The sequence below is a fragment of the Hippoglossus stenolepis genome, chromosome 8 (assembly GCF_022539355.2).
Source record: "Hippoglossus stenolepis isolate QCI-W04-F060 chromosome 8, HSTE1.2, whole genome shotgun sequence".
In the NCBI taxonomy this organism is placed as follows: Eukaryota; Metazoa; Chordata; class Actinopteri; order Pleuronectiformes; family Pleuronectidae; genus Hippoglossus; species Hippoglossus stenolepis.
The window spans coordinates 15,224,758-15,246,040 of NC_061490.1; the positions used below are offsets into that span (position 1 = coordinate 15,224,758).

At 43.2% G+C, this 21,283-nt stretch overlaps 2 protein-coding genes across 2 annotated transcripts; both read left to right on the forward strand.

Annotated features, from left to right (window-relative positions):
- Nucleotides 1-3,415: 3,415 nt before the first annotated feature.
- Nucleotides 3,416-5,762, forward strand: gem (GTP binding protein overexpressed in skeletal muscle). Its single transcript, XM_035164090.2, has 4 exons — nt 3,416-4,171; nt 4,458-4,534; nt 4,646-4,850; nt 4,959-5,762. Exons 1-4 carry the CDS (start codon nt 3,817-3,819, stop codon nt 5,240-5,242), a joined length of 921 nt encoding a protein of 306 aa, XP_035019981.1. The 5' UTR covers nt 3,416-3,816; the 3' UTR covers nt 5,243-5,762.
- Nucleotides 5,763-10,574: 4,812 nt separating this feature from the next.
- Nucleotides 10,575-20,097, forward strand: cdh17 (cadherin 17, LI cadherin (liver-intestine)). Its single transcript, XM_035163557.2, has 18 exons — nt 10,575-10,622; nt 11,158-11,253; nt 11,878-12,015; nt 12,127-12,262; nt 12,535-12,693; nt 13,016-13,168; nt 13,875-14,080; nt 14,178-14,309; nt 14,406-14,556; nt 15,154-15,363; nt 15,446-15,522; nt 15,609-15,797; nt 16,542-16,786; nt 17,750-17,880; nt 18,169-18,387; nt 18,508-18,618; nt 19,315-19,431; nt 19,576-20,097. Exons 1-18 carry the CDS (start codon nt 10,575-10,577, stop codon nt 19,662-19,664), a joined length of 2,607 nt encoding a protein of 868 aa, XP_035019448.2. The 3' UTR covers nt 19,665-20,097.
- Nucleotides 20,098-21,283: the final 1,186 nt, after the last annotated feature.

A 21,283-nucleotide genomic window follows, 5' to 3' on the forward strand; every position in this document is an offset into this window, starting at 1 on the left:
AGACTGAAACCAATGGTGGCATAGCAACTGTCACCAAGCAACTTATTCCAGCTCCTGCCTTGGCCTGACGCTGGCAATGTGAGATGGTGTTTGTTGTTTTCAGAGCAATCAAATTCTGTGCTGCAGCTCTTTGGTACGGGACACGTGTCTGACAGACAAGTGTCACTCGTCCAAGCAGGATATTGATCCAAATCACTTTTCTAATAGTCTGAGAGGTCATGTGCTTGGTGGTGCATGAGGTGGATGGTGATGGTGATGATGAGGTGGTTATCTGTCTGTGCAAAGCTCTTAGGAGCCGCTCCTGCCTGCGCTGCCAATCCCTCGTTTTAAGCCCCGTCAGCTCAAAGACCTGGCGCAGGGATGGAATGAATGACTTTCTAATGCTGGAGAGGGGGAAAAGGATACAGTTGTTTTTTTTCCTGAGAGACTGAGTCGCAGATTTATTCCCTATGATCTCTGGACCTCTGCGGTAGATCTGAATGTGAGGTCCCACTTCTCAGAATTTCATTCAGTATCGGTCTGAGAATCATTGGCGCTCGAGCTGCATGATGTTTGAGAAGAGTTATAAACTAAATACTAAATCCAACGTGACTGTGGCAGAAATACCCTCGGAACATCGTGTACTGAGCTGACAGTATGTTTGTATGGGTATACTTGGCCTTCTTCACCTTACTCTGTGGAGCTCTTTGTGGCAGCGCAGCTTCAATAGACCCTCTTGACTTGATTGTATAATAAACTCCTGAAGCAAGGCCACTGCATATTAAAGTGTCAGTTCAAAACAAGTCTACCTGGTTTCACAACTTTCTCTCAAACTTCTCCATGAGGAGACCTGAGGCAAAAGTACAAGATGCTTGGTTACTGTTATATTTTAAATTCTAGATTATGATAGTATACATATGATCCATATATAGATTAATTCTCTCTGGGAGCATATTTTGGAAATGATGCTCAATTTAAACTAAAATATTTAAAAAAATTGTATCAAGTGAATTCATTTAAACACATTAATTATGTGACATGTTACTACTCTTCATTTTAGACACAAATCAAATTAGCATTACTGCTTTCCTTACACCTTCGTTCCGTTTTAACTAGAGCCAATATGAGCCTGCATCAGTATCTGCGCTTATGTTCGCCATTATAAAAACTTTTATTTTACAAAATAGGAAAACAGAAAAGTTCTTAATTTCTTCAAATAAGTTCTCTAGATATAGTTGTTTTAGTGTTTTATTTATAGTTAATTATAATAGAAAATTGATGGTAAACTGTTCATTTCTTTTTTATAAGGGTTTGATAACGACATCTTAAGAATCATTGCCATCTTTTAAAATATATAATCGGCCAATATATCCATTACTGTTGTGCTCCAAATTCAGCTGTTGAAAGAGTCTCAGTAAAATCTGTCAGAGGTCAGTGTCACACAGAAGTGACCATCAGATCCGACTGGTGTTTGCACTGAGCAGCTTCAAGGTGTGAAGTGAACAGGTCCTTCCAAAAAAAGAGATCGTTACTCTACAGCACATCTGTCCCCTGGATAAATACATCTATTGATTTATGCACTGTAATTAAGAACTGAGCAGGCTGTCGTTTCCCAGCAGCCTCTACGTGGCAGGAACTTGGTTGTTGGGCAGTAAACCATAACTACGTTATCTGAGGTCGTCACAAACTTTGTTCAAATTCGGTTTGTGTTGCTCAGCATTTTACGTGTTGCTCAGCCTTTTTTTTCTGTACTCCGTCTGACCTTCTGAAAGATTGTTTTACATCAAGCAAAAGACGAAAAGAAGGAGGTCAACTCTCACTGCTCCCATCTGCAGCCATCAACATCACCCTGCCAATCTGCAGCCAGCCAGAGCACAACACTCCCTCCATCCTTCCATCCTTCCATCCCTCCATCCCTCCATCCAGCACTCCCCTCCTCCTGACCCTGGTCCCACTCCAGCACTTAACAAGGATTTAACGTCACCCAATCGTCTGTCAGCAAAGATCAGATCAGCGCTGTAATACAGAGCAGCAGGTCCCTGAGGATGAGGCCACAACCCGAATACAAAGTCCTGAAAAACCACAGCCGAAAAAGCTGTATAATCCCACTATTACCGTAATAACTCTCCCTGCTCTCAGCCGCTGCGTCGCTCACCCACACAGAAGTGCTCTGCAGAAGGAAAATCCCGTGTTTACTAGTTGAATGAGCATGTGATGGGATGCAGGGTCTCTCGGGGCATTTGTGTACATCGGTAGATGGGTTACTCACAAAATACCAACTGGTGGTTTTCCAACCCATTAACAATGTGCTGGTGCTGCTGACAGCCGACCTCAGGCTTATATTAAGCCTCTTTGTCGAGCCTTTGTACACAAAGTCCTGATTTGAAGGCTCTGTTTAGATCCTCTTTGACACCGAGGAGCCAACACAGAATATAGATGTCAGACATAATAGATATTGTTTTCACTCCCGACAGCCACAGTGCTACAGCCAATAGAGGGTGTGTTGATTGAGTCGATATAAAGCTGTTATCTGTGCCACTCCCTGTCTCTTTTTCACATTACAGCTGATAATGCTTCACTCAGACAGGAGCATGTCTTCATGTAGATTTCATTATTGAATTCCGTGGAAAATCTTTGTTTTTGTCCTAAAGAAATTCTCCTGGAAGTTGTGGCGTGCATCCTTGCTAAATTATTCATCAAATATTTCTGGTATAAACATTAAAAAACTATTATCCCAAGTAAAGAATAGTTAAGCATATTTTAGGAATAACTTATTTTGTATCTGTTATGTCTGTTAATCATCAACCGGCAGTGGCTCAAGTCCGGATCAGCTATTCTTCCTCTGCTCACACACAAAACCCAACATTTATAAATGCCTTCAATTCTTATGATGCACAAGTGTGTAAATAATTCACATACAAGCTGAATAAGCCTCTAATTTGAGCAGAGTGGAAGTAGATCCAGTCAAAACTGTCAACATGAGAAAGCAGCGTGCAGGTCTGGTAACTAAGTCACTTATTAATAGTAATATAACAAAGATTGAATATATATATCGATATGCATTATGTAGCACAGTGAAGAAGTTTAACACAAAATGTTCTACCTTTGTAAAATGTTTTTGTCATTCTCTGCTCATAAAGAAGAGTTTAAAACCAAAACCTTTACTCAAGAGCAAAATAAGTCTTTAAACTTAAACGTAGTAATAACGTGATTATTGTCATTATTGACAGATATTTAAATGTTGATGTTGATATAATTTTTGGCCATGTCTTCCAGCCCTTTATAAAGTTACGTTGCACCACTGCTTACACCACCAGTGTGTCCCTTATGAGTCACATCAGTAAATACCCACCTCTCCACAGTGAATATTAATGCTCCACTTGTGAGACCCTCCTCCTCCTCCTCCTCCTCCTCTTCATATAAACCGTAGGGAATCCCCATCACAGCATTAGAGACTCCGCAGCAGACCCTGTGGGAAACTCTCATCCAGGAGACACAAGCAGTGGATATCTCCCCGGAGTCTTCGACCTCACGTCCGGGTCAAACATCAGCTTTTATCGCTGGATGCCTGAGCCTGGTTTTGTTCTAGAAAGACTTTGATTCGTGTGTTTTTTTAAATCCTCCTCTGATGATGCACAATAGACATGTAGAGACTGAAAACTGACTTTACGCACCTTTAATTTTGGCTCTGACTTTACGCACCTTTTGTTTTTCTGCTTCTCTGAAACTAAAAATGTGTAAAAGCGACTTTTAAATCGCCACATTGCAGAAAAGAACCCACATTAATCCCACCGCTGTCGGTCCATCCACTTCATCCTAATTTCTGCCCGCGGCACCATGCTGTCCACCGTGCGCCGCCACAGCCTGCGCCTGCAGACCGAGCTCCACCGGTGGAGCATCTGCGACCCGGGCAGCCACCTGCTCCCGGACAGCTTCCTGCCCCGGGTCCCCGCCTGCATCTCCCGCTCCAAGTCCTGCACCAGCTCGGCGGGGGAGTCGAACGGCAGCCGCGGGAGCTGGTCCTCCGCGGACTCGATCATCTCCACCGACTCCGCCGGGGAGCCGCCGGAGCCTGGGCGCCCGTACCGGGTGGTGCTGCTGGGGGCCAGCGGGGTCGGTAAGACGGCGTTCGCCAGCATCTTCGCCGGGGCAGCGGACAGCATGGACAGCGACGACTGCGAGCTGAGTGGAGGTGAGGAGATTATGACTTTAGTGACCCTCAGACTGATGGATCGGATTTTTATTTGGTGCAAACATTACAAGAGAAAAACTGCATATTATGTGAACATAAATCAACAGGGAAAAAACATTGGATTTTAAGTTTAAAAGGTGATATAAGTATTATGAACCACACACTTGTTTAATTTCTGATGAAACTCATTTTTGTGATAGATGATGTCCAGCACATGTCTGTCAATAAGATTATATGACGATTATATGATTTCACTGAAGCTAAAATGTTCCTGTGTTTGTTTCAGATGAAATGTGTGAAAAGATGATTGAAGTGGACGGAGAACCTGCAACTGTAACTCTGCTGGACACGTGGGACACAGAGGTGAGACCAGTCACGACATCTTGACCCATGAGGATCAGAGTGGAGGGATCACATCTGTCTGCATTTCCTCTCTCTAACTGTGTGTGTGTCTTGTGCGTGTGTGTTTTTCAGACTGCCAATGAATGGGCTCAGGAGTGTCACACGCAGACAGGTGATGCCTACCTGTTGCTGTACTCTATAACTGACCGGGCCTCGTTCCTCCGAGCCTCCGAGCTCAGGATCACCCTCCGCCGCTTCCGTCCCGCTCAGCACACCCCGATCATCCTGGTGGGGAACAAGTGTGACCTTGTGCGACGCCGAGAGGTGTCAGTCAATGGTGAGGACAGAGACATAGTCCCTTTGTGTTTGTGAGAGATGAACACAAGTTACTGTGAGTTTATACTTTTTCCAAATGCAAACACTGATCTTTGATTTTCTGCCTCAGAGGGCCGCACCTGTGCTGCTGTGTTTGACTGCAAGTTCATTGAAACCTCAGCGGCCATGCAGCACAACGTCTGGGAGGCCTTCCACGGCATCGTGCGGCAGCTGCGTCTGCGCCGAGACTCCAAGGAAGCCAACAAACGTCGGAGGCACAGCGCCTGTAACGTGCGTCGCGAGAGCCTCCCTACGAAGGCCAAACGTCTCCTGGACAAGGTGGTGGCGAAGAACAACCCCAGCGTGGCGTTCTGGCTGAAATCAAAGTCCTGTCATGACCTGTCTGTGCTGTAGGTGTTCAACAGACTGGTTTTGACTCTGCACTAAACCCAGTCTTGATGGTATAGAATCAGCGGACATGGACTGGAGGGAAGCCTGATCCTTGAGGGCTAAACGTTGGGTGGCTCAAACCCGGTCCTCACTGTGTTCACATCCTCTGCACAGCCAAGACGACTGAGAGGCGTTGAACAGATTTCTACTCTGCCGCTCACATGACTCAGTCTGAACCTGGCTAAGTGGACTGAGTGCAGACCATCAGTCTTCGTAATGGACCAGACAATCAGTTAATGCAGTGACTGACACAAACACTGTGCGGCAGAAATGTCGGAGGTATTTACGAACTGACGGGTGGAGGCGATGTTTGTTTCATTTCAGTTTTTTTTAACAAAGACATTAAAAATCTGCCTTTTTCTCTCCTCTTCTTCTTTTCCCTCGTCCCTCCGCTCTCATCGCTGCCACGTTAGTTGACTTGTTTGTTGAATCCCTAAGTGCTAAGACGACCAGTTGTAAACTACTGATGTTTAAATGTAGTTTATATGTATGAATCTCTTATTTTTTTTTTTTATGATGATCATTAAGTAGTTACTTTGACATTATTTATAACGTGTTGTATTTTGCACTTTCTGTAAATAAATACCAGAATGATCATGGATTGTATTTTGTTACTTGGATGAAGTTTCAGTGTTTCTTGATGAAATAAAGTGACATCATCCGAAAAGAAAGAAAAAAACAGTCACCTTTGTCTTTTTGTCATGTCAGACCTCACTGATTGGATATTAGCATGTATGACTCATCACCGACACAGAAGAGACACGGACAGAGTTTAACAACAACACGACTGGGCTGATAAAAGATGAGTCAGGAGGTGACACTAAAGCTGAACTTTCACAAACACAATTAGTCTTCTGACTGTTCGTGTGTATGGCCTCAGATTAGACATTTATTTGTGAGGGTGGGGAGGAGTGTGGGAATTCATTATATCAGTTAGTGTCCTCACTAAGATACGAGTACAAGAGTTTGTCCATTTTGAGCATAGACCTCAGGAAGTGAGGACATTTTGGCCGGTCCTCGCTTTTTTAAAGGGTTGTTTGAAGGTTAAGACTTGGTTTAGGGTTGTAAGGCATGAAGTTTGGTTGGTTAAGGTAAGGGGCCAATGAATGCATTATGTCAATGAATGTCCTCACTAAGATAGAGGAGGACCAGTGGACCACATGGGGACCAAAGGCCGGTATGAGGCAAAACATAATTTCTGAGGTTTTGGGTTAAGATGTGAATTGTGGTTGAGTTAAGGTAAGTTTTAGGCATTAATTAGTCACAGTTAAGGTTCTGAAAAAGGTTTTGGTCAGGCTGTCTATGAATGGAAATCAATGCAAAGTCCTAATGAGGGTACCCGTGCAAACTTGTGTGTGTGCACTTTTCCGTATGGCTTTGAGAGGAACACTTTGAGAACCTTACGTAGTGAGGACATTTTAGCTGATGCTCACTTTTCCAAACAGATCAAGATTTGATTTCAGGATTAGAATAAGGTTTGGGCAAATATTCAGGGTTAGGTTCAGTTGTCATGGTAACGGTAAGGTGAATTGTGGTTAGTTGAAGCTTGAGGTGTGGCATGACTTGGTCACGGTTAAGGTTAGGGACAAGTTTTTGGTTTGGCTGTGCACAATGAATGGAAGTCAATGCAATGTGCTAACAAGGATAGCTGCACAAACCTCTGTGGGTGTGTGTGTGTGTGTGTGTGTGTGTGTGTGTCACCTGATTGGACAGTGAAATTCAGCAGCTCAGGGGCTGATGGGAGATTTGGGTCACACAGTCTGACAGCAAACATCACAGAATGCTCAGCTCTCAAACTCAGTTATATGAGAGAAGCAGTAAAAATCTGAAAATGTGTTGCCTAGGTAACATTCAGAGCAGCACAGGAAGTAGGTGTGTGTGTGTGTGTGTGTGTGTGTGTGTGTGTGTGTGTGTGTGTGTGTGTGTGTGTGTGTGTGTGTGTGTGTTGGTTCAGGTCAGGGAGCGTTGGGCAGATGGTGAATGTTAGGACAGAAGATCTCTCAGACGGCCTGCACAGTGCACACGTTTGGACCCGTGTTTTACATAATAGTCACTTCCATCAGAAATAACAGCTTCCGCCACTGAACCGTCAGCACTGCAGTCACAGGTTTTTGGTTAAATAGCGATCCTGTGAAACTGTGACTCATTCACAGCCTGTTTTTCTACAATTGCACATTCGCACATGTTGCCTTGTTTCCAAGCAGCTTTCTACAGCTTGTATAGAGCTCACTTCTCTCTGCACAGGATGTGTATATTAGGAGGTATGGAAGATAATCCCAGGTATCCGTGCGGCTAGGTGACGAACAACAAGGATTAAGTTCAAAAGTTCTTTGTCACAACTGTTAACATGGCCCTTCTCCCCCGAATGCTCAGTTTGGCTGCAGCTCTCAGAGGAGTCCTGGTTGTTAGAAACTTTTTTCATCTAAGAATTACAGAGGCCACTGTGGCTCCTGGGAACCTTCAATGAAGCAGTTTTTTTTTAAGGCCTTCCCCAGATCTGTGTCTCTGAGCTCTGTAGGTTGGTTTTTGCTCTGAAATGTATTGTCAGCTGTGGGAACTTATCTAGACGGACGTGTGTATTTCTAAATGAGGTCCAGTTGATTGGATTTAACACAGGTGGACTTCAGTCTGGCTTCCTCAGACAGTCCAAGGAAATGCAGATTGGGGTTAGGGTTAGGTTTGGAAACTCTAAACATGCCTGTATAGGTGTGAATGGTTATTTGTCTATGTTGTCCCTGTGATACACTGGTGACTACAGAGGGTTCCCGACTCTAGATGGAAGGATGGACTGAAATGTCTCATAGAAATATGTCAAAGATGAGGAAGAGCAGTGGGAGTCACCTGAGCTAAATTTCAAGAGTCAAGTGAACAGTGATATATCCGTTTTTCATTTTAATACATTGGCAAAAACATCTCACTGTGAGTTCTGTTCTAGCTTTGTCATCATGGAGTATTGATGATTTTAGTCTAAGGCAGCAACACAACAGAATGTTTAAAAGTGAAGGAACTCTCCGATCAGTTCACTTTTTCTTGATGGTGGGAAAGTTTATCAAAGAAAGCCGCTGGAATCAAACCTGCTATAATTTTTTTTAACTGTGTGTGCTTTGACCTGAATGTCCCCATTGCTTTGCATTATTATGAGGCAGTGGATTGTCAGTGCAATCTGTTAGTCCTATTGTCTACTCACACACACACACATGGCTCCTTATCAGGCAGAGCCACTAATGGAAAATCTGACAGGAAACGGTGCAGAGGTCAAAGTCTGAACCGAACTCAGAAACTGAGATGCTGAACAGCACATTTCTAGAGAAATATTCCCATTTATCTGATCACTTTTTTTATCCTAACTTTTCTCCTGAAGTTCACAGCTCAAGCACATGAAGTCAGAAAAGTGCAAAAAAACGACTATTACTGTGAAATTTCTCCAACTTGTAACAATATCCCACCACTGAAGCTCAAACTATGAGTATTCTATGTATCTTTGGTCAGTAATAGATATTAGTGATAATGGGTTTGTCTTTTATAGGACTGTATGTGTCATTGTTCTGTTCTTCCTGTCTCCTTCTTGCTCGTCAGCGCCCATTGGCTGAGTTCAGGGTGATTAGACAATCATTAGGTCCAATAAAACATTGCTGGTTAGCACTTGGTTAACGTTTGACCAGAGACAGGATGGGGCTGCTCTGATCCCTCCGAGGGCTGAGGAGTGACTCGCTCGATCTCTCCAGGAAGGTAAGTGTCCGCGCTCTCCTGGCTCACAGTTTTGGATTTGTTGGGTGTTTGGATTTTTTTTAAAAGATCTTTTTTCAGGGGCTGTGTGTGAGTAGGACACACGCTGGACAACATCTGTTGGTTCTCACAGGCTTAATCTGACATGTCGGGGGTTTTAAGTTTGTAGAAGGAGCGCCGTGATCTTGACTTGACTTTGTCAGGGCCGTTTGTGTCTTGTCTGACAACCTCTGTGGCTTCCTGGGTTATTGGCGGTTCCTGGTATTAGGGGGAAATGACCAGTATGGGAAACTAGATTTGGTATCATAGAAGCTGTAAAATAAACGGATAGTCTTTCATTTTAGAGGAGAACAAGAGGCCCGTCAGTGCCCAAACATACTTTTACCACTTTTTACATCAGGCCATTGTTGTAAAGTACAGAAAATAATTCTACATATAATACTTTCCTCACTGGAAGTCAGTCAACTCATTGCATGTTGCTGTGTGTTGATTGGTAACGCCACTAAAGCCTTGTCAGTTAACCATGTGTGCGTCAGTGGAGGTCGAGGACACAATAAATGGTTAAAGGTCCTGGTAACTTGGAGAGAAATCTTTGTCCTGCTAATAAAAGAGTCATTTAAAGTGTTGGCGACATTAGGTGTCTTTACGAGGGCTGAGCTACAAAAAGGTCATTGGCCACGACTCAATGTCACCTTCACTTTCTGTGGTGGCTGACTTCACCCTTCTCCCTCGCCTGCACTTTACAACAACAGGAAATCTCAAACTTTGTCCTTGTTCCTCATATATTTCTTGAACACGGTCATTTTATACAGATTAAGTCAGTTTATTTAACGTTATTGAACATAATACGTGTTTTTTTCCTTTCGTTATCCAAAGCATGTGTCAATCGTAAAGATAATTCAGTCTATGTATGTCTGAATGCAATGTCTTCCAGGCACAATAAAGATTATGCTGTAGAGCAAAGTCAGTGTGTGTGTGTGACAGAAAATATCACCATGTGTGATGAGTTTTCAAGCCACACACACACACACACACATGTATTACACACTTTACATTGACCTTTGTGTACCTGAGTCACATTCACTGGGATCCGGGTTACACAAAGAGTAACAGGTTTGTTATAAAGCTCTGACTTCTCACTTTCTCCTGGTCGCTGCTGCGGTGGACACCTATCGGCACTTTAAGTTCACATTGAGCTCAAAGTGTGAGGATAGACTGAGATAGTGTGCACATAGATTCGAAAAGATAGACGACAGATTTAATTTTTCTTTCATGGAGCAAAATAATGTGCTGACGTTCTTCAGATGAGTTGAGTAATAATAATAATAAATCCCACGCATTCTCCACTACTTTATACAAGCACCAGATACGAGGAATGTCACCAGAGAGCACGATGAATATTGTGCCTTGGGAATTTAAATGTTTAATTTTCATCCTCTTCTTTTTGCCTCCTCCCTTCAATCCCCATATCTCCTCCTCCTCCTCCTCCTCCTCCCCCTCCTCCTCCTCCTCCTCCTCCTCCTCCTCCTCCTCCTCCTCCTCCTCTCGTCTCCCTTCCCAGACTGTGATCATGACACCCATGGTGCATCTGTTGTTGCTCCCACTCCTGTTCAGCATTGTGAGTACATAACACTGCCAACTGCTTCTGCGCTCCTTCAATACATTTTCGTAATAATGCTCCGAAACATGAACCTGTTAAAAGGTCTGTGAAACAGTTGGAGCAGTGGATTCATGCTTGGCTGTATCCATATATCATTTCTGGCACAGGTTTGAAACGTAAAAAAATACACGAAAAGAAGATTTTATTTTCGGCCTTTACGGCGCCTCGTGCAAAGAAACCACTGCTATGTTACAGACGTGTGCAGGAAAACCTGAAGTGACTAATGTAAAACACTAAACGGAAGTGAAAGGTCGTTGCTCAGCTCAGTCAGAGTCTGTAGACTTTGCTCTCACGCCCTTCTGTGAAATATAAGATTTTCTTTACTGGTCCTATAATTGTGGTTCAATAAATAACTGCCCCTCAATCCCTGACTTCAGTTGCAAGTTCGCCGAAGCAACAAGGGCAAATGTGGGCGTGAGTGTGAGAGGTTCCTTTTCCCCTCAGCCCGTACTGTATTCGGTGACCTTCGACCTCTGTGTCTGTGCTGTGATAGGCTGGTGGGAAGGACCTGGAGGAGAAGAAGGGCCTGTTTGAGAACACGGTGCTGGATGTGCCAGAGGGGACGCCGGTGCCGTATCCCATGTATCAGGTAATACACAAATGAATATTTCTGGTTCACGCTACTTCATGCTTGTACTCCATTTCATTTTCAAATCTATTATAAAAGCCCTTTCAAAAAAGCAGTGTCTACACATTTGTCACATGAGTCAGATGTGTTGAAGTTGTTAGCAGTTCCACCAAGAGGAGATTTTCCTTTCGATCTTTTCGCCTGGTTTCATTTAAGTAATTGTTTTAGGCCCTAAGTGGTAATATTATCCAATGTAATCACAAAAAGTCTGAAAAAGAACTACAAACTTGTATATAAGCTTTTCAATTTTGATTTATTTTTCTCCCATTAATTATCTCATTCCCCATCAGATTGAACCACTGGAACCACAAGCTTCTGCAGCAGTTTTATGCTACTTGTGCTTTGATGCATTAATATCATCAATCTGATGATGTAATTTATGGTCATATATCAGTCACAGGGGCCAAGTACTTTTACTTTTGATATTTGAAATACACGTTGTTGATAATACTCGAGAATACTTGAGAAATTCTACACTACAGTATTAGATCTCTTAGTTTTTCAGTATTTCTTGATTGAATCGCAGCCAATGAGGATGTTTAGTAAAATCTCGCTATAAAAAAATCTGTTTTTTCCCGCCCATAGTTCCAGGTGACAACTCCAGGTGTGAATAATTTCCGGCTGAGTGGAGAAGGTCAGGAAGACATCAAGATTTCAAAGGACGGCTGGCTCTTCCTGGAGAGACCACTAGACTGGTCTCAAGATAACCATTACATTATCAAGGTCTTCTTATTAATAAACACACAGAGAATTACACTTATGCACTGCAGCAGCAAACCTGTATTTATACGTGTGTGTGTGTGTGTGTGTGTGTGTGTTTGTGTGTGTGTCCAGGTGGAGGCGCTGGCAGATGATGAAGTGGTGGAAGGTCCAGTTTACGTGACCATAAATGTGTTGGACATCAACAACAAGGCTCCAACCTTCGTCCAGAGTGACTACACGGCTGTGGTTAGAGAACACAGTGCAGCAGGTGAGAGAAGAAGAAACACTTGAAACTGTGGAAATAAATGTGCCATGAATTAAAATATGTGCTGAGGCAGTTGAATAACTGTTGTCAATGTAAAGTTCATGCACATTGAGGGCAATGCGTTTTCAGCACTGGGCTCATGTTTTGGATGGAGATGTATTTCTGTATTTTCCCTCCATAAGAATCCAGTCACTGAAGCATTTGCACTTCTCTGTTTGACCCACTACAAAAATATGTAAAAACATTGGTTTGTTGTGTCCCTGGTTCTGTTCCAGGTGTCGCATTCACTCGTGTGTCTGCATCGGACGAGGACGACCCCGAGACTCCTAATGCTCATCTGCGCTACAGCCTGGTCAGCCAGATGCCCAGCAAAAACCAGATCCTCCTGTTCCAGATCGACCCCAACACCGGAGAGATCTCCACCACAGAAGAAGGTGCTGCACACAAACTCCAACCAAACACCACCAAACACACACAGAGTGTCCTTGGGGAAATCTATAATCCGTCCACCCCTGCCTGTAATCTGACAGTATAGTGACACTCTAAATCCAGATTACACCGCTCATCTTGTGTGCTCAAGATTAAACCTGATTGGAGGCAGATTGCCTAGATGTGTGGCGCGATGTTGATCACTGATTACTTTGAGTGTGTGAGTCTGAAGATGCCCGCACACATCTGTGCACTGTGAGGGAAGTCTAACCATTTATGTGAAGATACATAATGTGTGGGAATTGAGTCATGTTTGTTCTTCAACAGGGGAAAAGGGGCTAAATGCCCGAGAGAGCATCCAGTACACCCGGGGAGAAGATCAGAGCATTGAGGCTCTGAAGACAAAGTTTGACGACTACTGTCCAGTGCCGAAGATCCCCTATGAACAGAACCCCTTCTTCACCTGTGTGGAGAGAGCAGGTTTGTTTCCAAATGACATATAAACGATTGATCATCCATTAATTGATCATTAACAATGTAAGAGAAAATAGTTAGTACCTTAACTACCTCGTTGGTCTTTAATGATAGAGAAGGGAATATCTTCGAAGCCTTACAGAACAACAAAGGGTGAAAACAATTCAAAATTCAATGATGAAATATTAATAATTTTGTATTAATAATTAATAAGTAGTTTTCATCCCCTGCTGTTTTGTAAAGCCTCTTCTTTGCATTTCCACCACACCCCAAATGCAGCCTGTGACAGACTTTTTACTCCAGACGGTTGCACTTGAAATTTATTTTATATATTTATCAAAACTGGGTCTGCTAATTAATTCTTCAAGAAATTAATTCATCGTTTTAATTATAAAATGTCACAGATTCTCACAGCGGGACTTCTGTTTCTGTTCCCAGTCATTTGTGGTGTGTGTTAAACTTAAAAGCTGCAGCACTTGATGACGCTGAGTGATGGATGCTAACGAATACAAAATCAGAGTGTAATGTAGAAAGTGTTTGCCAGGGATCAGCGCTGTGTTTTATTGGGTAGTGAGTTGATGAGGTCGGCCGAGGAGAGTGGTTAAGCCAAATTGGTGTGACTCAGCTTTCCAAAATTAGAAATCCACCCCCATTCCACTGATTTCTCTTTGTTAGCTCTAACTGCAAACTCTATCTTCCTCTGTGGTGACAGAAATGAGGAGGAGGACTATGGACCCCATGGACGACCCAGACTACATCCTCTTTGTGCGTGTGCAGGATCTGGGAGGAGAGTCGGAGAGCGCGCTGACTGGAAACACCAGAGTTCGCATTATTGTGCAGCAAAACCTGTGGGTCAACCCTGGACCGATAACTGTGAAAGAGCACTTAGAAGGAATTTATCCTCTGACCATTGGAAAGGTGTGGTGGGCTAAACACGCCGGACACTCGCTGGGCCTGCTCCATATCCATTAATTAACCATCTCACCCTGGGTTCTTCCCGTGTCTCTGGATCCAGGTCCAGTCCAACGAGCCAGAGGCCGTCTACAGTTTGGTGCAGAAAGAGCGAGAGCTGAAATTCCCCTTCCAGATCGCAGAAAATGGAGAAATCCTCCTGACAGAGCCGCTGGACAGAGAAGACAAGGACATGGTACATGACACATGAATAGTTTGCTCCGTCTCTTAACTCTGAAATCAAGATGAATTGTGGGTATTACTCTCGAACTTGTGTTGCTTCTGTCTTCAGTACATCCTGGTGGTGTTTGCGAAGGACGCCGATAACAAAGAGGTGGATCGGCCCTTGGAGATTCAGGTCTTGGTGGAGGACGTGAATGACAATGCACCAGTGTGTGAAAATGAGGAGACTGTGTTTGAGGTGCAGGAGAACGAGCCTGTGGGTAAGAAGTGTTTGTGATTATTACATAAAACAAAATCAAATTGAATTTTCATCACATGAAATATAAATAATGGTTCATCAGATTATTTCTCTATATGACCAGCGATAGTTTGTACAATGCATCTAAAAATGACTGTTACTCTTACTGAACTGTAGTGAACTCTGATTTACGCTTGTCAGCTTAAGAGACCTCTGGAGCTCTCTTAAATTTACGAAAATTTTTAACTAGTAAGAAAATTTGGTTGCAGTGGTTGGCACTCTCGCATCACAGCAAGAAGGTTCCTGGTTCGAATCCTGGTTTGCCAGGGGTCTTTCTGTATGTTCTCCCTGTGTCTGTGTGGTTTTTCTCCAGGTATTCCAGCTTCCTCCCACAGTCCAAAGACATGCAGATTGGGCTTAGGTTAATTGGGGACTCCAAATTGTGTGTAAATGGTTGTTTGTGTGTCGGCCTGTGATTCGCTGGCGACCTGTCTCCCACTCTATATTGTCTGGGATAGGCTCCAGTGCACCCACGGCCCTTAAAGGAAAAGCTAATAGATAATGGATGGATGGATGATACGTTTTTTGGGTCCCTAAGCTCTGGTTCTTATGTTTCCAGGCAGCCTGATAGGACAGCTGATGGCCCGTGATGACGATCAACCCGAGACGATGAATTCTCACCTGACTTACACCCTCCTGCCCGAAGATCCATCCACCCCAAACAAAGTCTTCTCCATCGACGCTGCCTCTGGAAGAATTCAGGCGTTAAGCATGCTACAGCGAAGAGAACATCAGGTCTATCAACTGGATGTGAGAGTCAGCGACCCAGGTAACACACAAACACTGTATGATGTAGATGGTGGTGTCGGTTTTCGCATCAAGCCGTCGCACTCACAGTTTTTCTCTCACAGGTTTCAGTGTGGACTGCAAAGTGGTCATCAAGGTCATCGATGTCAACAACGAGAAGCCTGAGTTTGAGAAGAATGATGTGAGTGTTTGAACGTGGCGCCTGCATGGCTCTCACTCCTCGTGCTGATTGGCTGGTTCCCTTCACGTTTCTTTGTGTGTGTGCAGTATGGCAGCCACACTCTGGCAGAGGACACCCCTGTGGGACACACTGTGGTGACCATCACGGCCACGGACGCTGACGACCCAGGCAGCGGCAGCGCCCTCATCGAGTTCCACATCTCCGCCGGCAACGATGATGACGTGTTTGCCGTGGAAACTGACGGCAAGGGCGTCGGTCAGCTGGTCATAGTCAAGGTGCAGCATCTCTATTATCTACATCTCCCATTCAAACACACACATACGCATCATTGGGTACAACATTTGAGGCTCCTTGTACTTTCAAAAACTCACAATTGATCCTCTATTTTTGTATTTGTGTGATATACTTTTTTGGGGAATGTCAACTAAATGCTGTTTTTCAATATGCTTATCCAACAATTAACTTTTAAATAAATAAATGAATAAATTTAAATCAAATTATAATAAAAGTAAAGTTCCCTAAATACAAAATTATATTGTTTTAAACAGGCCACAACTCAAAGATATTACCCTTATAATCGCATGATTCAGAGAAAAAAAATACTTTTGAGAAGCTGCAGCATATTTTTGGTTTATTAATTTGTTTATAATCAAAATAGCAGATTTGTTTTCCGTGTATTGACTCATTTCTTCAGTCTCCTTGTGTAAATCACAGCCCAGCAAAGAAATGAAACTTTTATCTCGTCATAGACATATTTCTAAAATCAAAGTAAAGAACTTAATGATGCTTGTGAGCTCTGAGAGCTGCTGTCAGTGTTCTGTCTTTCTACCCTGAGGTTAAATGTGAAAAGGTTAAATGCTCGACACACTTAATGCATGTTACGTAACAAACCCATTGATTAAAGCAGATAACTGCACATATTTCAGAGCAACATAATTCACAGTAAAATACAACATGATTTAAACCTTCGAAACCCGCCCTGCACGTTTCTTATAACCACTTTCTTTCTCATCCAACAGCCTTTGGACTTTGAGGCGTCTCCCACCTACAAGCTCCAGATCGACGCTCGTAACCCAGAGCCGCTGATGACAGGCCTGGAGTACGGCATCGAATCCACGGCCTTCGTCACCGTGTCTGTCACCGACGTGGACGAGGCCCCGGAGTTCAGCCTGGACTTCCTGGACGTGGCCGTACCCGAGAACACCACCAAGGGATCGGTGCTGCTCAATGTGGAGGCAAAGGACCCAGAGGGCAAAGAGATCATGTAAACACACACACACACAGCAACAGCCGCTCAGTGTCCCAGTCCTAACGGCTTTCAGTTCAATAGTTTGACCTGGTAGAGTCAGACCGTGGTGCAACAGAGGAGCAAAATGGAGTTTCAATAAAAAGACGACTGAGCAGCATTTTATTGTCTGAAACCAACAATGAACTGATGCCACAATCAAGTATTATCTGTGTGGCCTGATCTACTTTATCCCCGTGTGTCGATAAAAACTCACTCATGTGCCAAGTTGTTGCACCGGATGACACAAAGCTTTATTACAATTAACATTCATTTATTTATTTATGTGTTGTGTATATGTGTATTCTTTTTGATACTTATGCCATTTTTGTCCTTCATAGTGCTGCTGCTGGGAATTATGAGAGAGTAATGTGTCACCTCATTCACCCCTTTGTTAAAAATGTTATAATATTTCTTTACCCTCAGAAAGGAGGTTTTGTTTTCATCAGCGTTTGATTGTTAGTTAGCAGGAATACGCAAAAAAAAGTGATTCCAGATAAATGGGCAGCATTTTTTCCCCACTTTCTTTAACATGGCGATATTGGTTGTTAGCCTTGGTGGAGGTCTGCACTCTCCATGCACCCACCCAGTTTGTTCATTTATCTCTTTTGGCTGCAGTAGCTGCTAAGATGGCTACAAGGTGTAAAGCAAAATTTCAGACCTCACAGCATCATCTTAGAAACTTCGAGGAGACACTGTGTCCATGTTCTCCTGCAGTTTATGAGCTGGACTCTACTGAGATGTACTGAGCCACAGTGGAGTGACCACAAACTGACCACACACAAGGATTTCATAGTTTAGGGAACATCAGGGCAGCTCCCCCTGAAACCGAATATTGATTTGTTGTTTTGTCCATTACTTTCCCTGCTTTTCAGTATCTGCTCACTATGTATGTGTGTGTGTGTGTGTTGTTGTGTGTAATTCCTCTTGTGTGTTGTGCAGCTTCAAGTTGGAGGGTGATGCTCGTGGCTGGCTGGAGATCGATGCTGCCACAGGACAGATCAGGACCAAAGACAAGCTGGACAAGGAGACCCTGGAGGCCTTCGAAGTCACCGTCACTGCATTTGAGAAGGGTGAGAGGACACGGAGACACAACTCACAGCTGCTCAGTTATTACACAATCTCCTAATGGATAAGTTAGGCACCTGCTATTGACAAGGCTTGTCACTGATTGGACAGAAGCTCTGTCCATCTTTTTAACACAAAAGAAAGGTGGACAAAATTTGTTGTGACTTCTTATTTGCCGTTATGACTTTTAATTTGTTGTTGTAATTGGAATGCATTGTGAACTCCGACCTTTAAAACAAACCACTAATTACGTAGTTTTAAACCAATGCACCTTTTTTATCCCCCTACTACAGGGAACCCCAAGATGTCTTCTGAGCGCGTCGTGTACGTGCGGCTGCTGGACGTGAACGACAACATCCCCAAACTGATAGAGACCGAGGCCTTCATATGCGTAGCCAATCCCAAACCTGTCATCATCAAGGCCCGAGATGAAGACAGCGCTCCCTTCTCCCAGCCCTTCACCTTCGCCTTCGCCAAGAAGTCACCCAACTGGGACCTGAGCCGTGTTGACGGTACGTCGACATAAAGTTACCACTGAAGTCATGGAGAATATTACAACGTGGAGTGTATAGTTGAAAAGGTGGAAACTGAGATTGTCACATCTTTCCTTTCTTTCTGTTTGTGTCATGCAGATACCTCAGCTAAACTGACCCTAAGGAAAAAAACGACTGAAGATAGAACCTTTTCACTTGCCATCAACATTAAAGACAACGCAGGGATGGGAATCTCCCAGCGGTTTGATGGTGAGTCCAGTTTTTCAAATGAGGGGAAAGACAACAAATACTGATCCTAACAATGTTCCCTTATTAACATGAACACAGGTGGTTTGGTTCAGTGTTGAACTGGACTGAGACCACATGAGGGGGAAGAATATCTGAGGCACATTTCAGTTAGAGCTCAACTGATGCAGATACCATTATTAGGGAGTGAAACATTTCCAATATATTAGCTGTTATACATATTTGACAAAAGCGGTTTCTTACATATACTATACATAAAAGAACACAAATACATAAAAATATATAGTACTTGAATTAAGAAAATAAACTTATTTGCACATCTTTTCGGCACTGTTTATTCTGTAAAATAAAAGTTTTCATATTGATGGCTAAACATTAATGCCAAAACCGATATATCTGTGTAAGGCTGATATATCGATCAGACTCTAATTTCAATATTATGCAGACAAGTGTAACACAAAACCCCACTACAACCTAAGTTATAAAGTTTGATTTGGATTGTACATCAAACAACTTCAACTTCAACAAAAATTGTAAAATAGTTGAACAGTAAGTAATATATTTTTTTTTATTCATTTGGGAATATTTATAATTAATCCATGACCTCTTAGTTGCCCCGTTAGTTTTTTCGTTGTTATAGAGATTAACTAACATGTCTCTGATGCACGCGTGTGTTGCTCTCTCCTCTCCACATCCCAGTGAGAGTGTGTAACTGCACCACGCAGGGCTACTGCTACATAGCACCAGAAGATCGTTCCTTCAGATTGGGGATGGGACCCACCATCGGGATCCTGGTCGGCACGATGGGATTCTGCAGTAAGTCTCACACACATTACGCAAGATCTCACCCATGACACTGTATCTATTGTATTATCCACAGTCACGTGTGAGTGTCCGGCTCTGTGCTGACTCCAGTTTGTTCTTTGCTGTGACTGATTTCTGTTTCTGTCTCTTCTGCAGTTCTTGCCTTCATCATAGTGATCAAACGCATAAATAAAAAGGGCAAGAAGCCGAAAGAAACGACTGAGGATGGGAACGCCCTGATGTAGAGACTACACACACACACACACACACACACACACACACACACACACACACACACACACACACACACACACACACACTCATAATATTATTTTATTTACAAGATGGAGTTGATGAATGGGTGCTGTGCATACTTAATTGAACCATCAGGTGATCCCATACTAATCACAACGTTTATGCACCTTCTCCACTTAATTTATTATGACTCCCAGACTCATAAGCAGTGCCTTCAACTCACATGATTCAATTAGATTTTTGGCCAGAGCTTGTTTTTTATTTTCTTAACTGTTGAATGTTGAGCAACATCATAAACCAACAATGTCACAGCTCTGTCTGTGTTTTCCCCTGTCTTTCCTAATAAACAAAGAAACTGGGGAAAACTGCGGTTTTTCACGTCATCTTTGTGTGCGTGTCTGTCGTGTGTGGGTGCATTTAACGGCAGACGCATGGAGGAGCAGGTGACACATAACACAGGCTGTCACACCTCTGTTCAAAACACTCAACTTCCTTTCCACAGTTTCCCTTTATTCAGATGTTTGACGGACATTTACTCTGTGTTCACAGTCCCGTCCATCTTTTTATGTCCCCTCTCCTCCTCCTCCTCCTCCTCCTCCTCCTCCTCCTCCTCCCTCCGTGTCCGTGTGCTGCAGCAGGGAGTGACGCTCTGAGTCATCTCTGTGACAGTGGGATACGGGCCACATATTGTTAGCGGTGCTGAAAAGAGAAGGGCATGATTGTGGGCTTTTATGCAGCACAAAGAGGCCGAGACACAAAGAAAAACACAAACCAAGTTACAAAACACACACATGTTGAATGTGGGGGCCACATGTGCTGCCATTATCATGCATCCTTTCAGTACATGTGCAGTGTTTTGGGGATGAGTCATAGAGCCGCCTGCTGCCGATTTCAGACAGCAAAACATTGTCAGAGGCCGAGGAGCAAACTGAATTACAGGCAAACTCTTCATGGAGCCTCCTCAGTGTTTATGTCTGCACTTTCTCTTCGCCTGTATCCCAGCAACACTTTCCACAACAACACACACTCACACTCACTGAGTACTGGTTGGGAGACGTTGAAAGGTTGTGGGCCGGAGGAGACGTGGTTGGAGTAAAGACAAGGGTAGTAAACTGTGTGATGGATAATGTGAGCACCTCAGAATATCAAGACTCACCATCACCACTCAGACACTGTTTCTCTGTACTGGACAACGATTTTATCCTAATATAGAAATAGGAAGGGAGGATAATGACATGACAATAACAATCAGCTCTAATCAATAGACATCAGAGAGCGTGTTTAAAGGTCAGTTGACTGAATCTTAAAATTCACAAACACACGTCAGACATCGGGTGATTTGTGACTTGTTTTTCATTATTTTCAACGAATAAAACAGGGACCAACAATACGTGACACATGAGAGATTCCAAAATATGACTGCACACTCACATAATGTATCAATTGTGCATCTTAATTTAAAGAAAATAATATACATATAGATAAAAAACTCTTATAATACTGCCAATGTAAGTGTCAGTTAATGGAATACTGTGATTAAGTCCATTTGTCTAATGGTTATTATTTTAAATGTAAAATATTTTGTTGATTACTGTTTTTTTTATTGTTA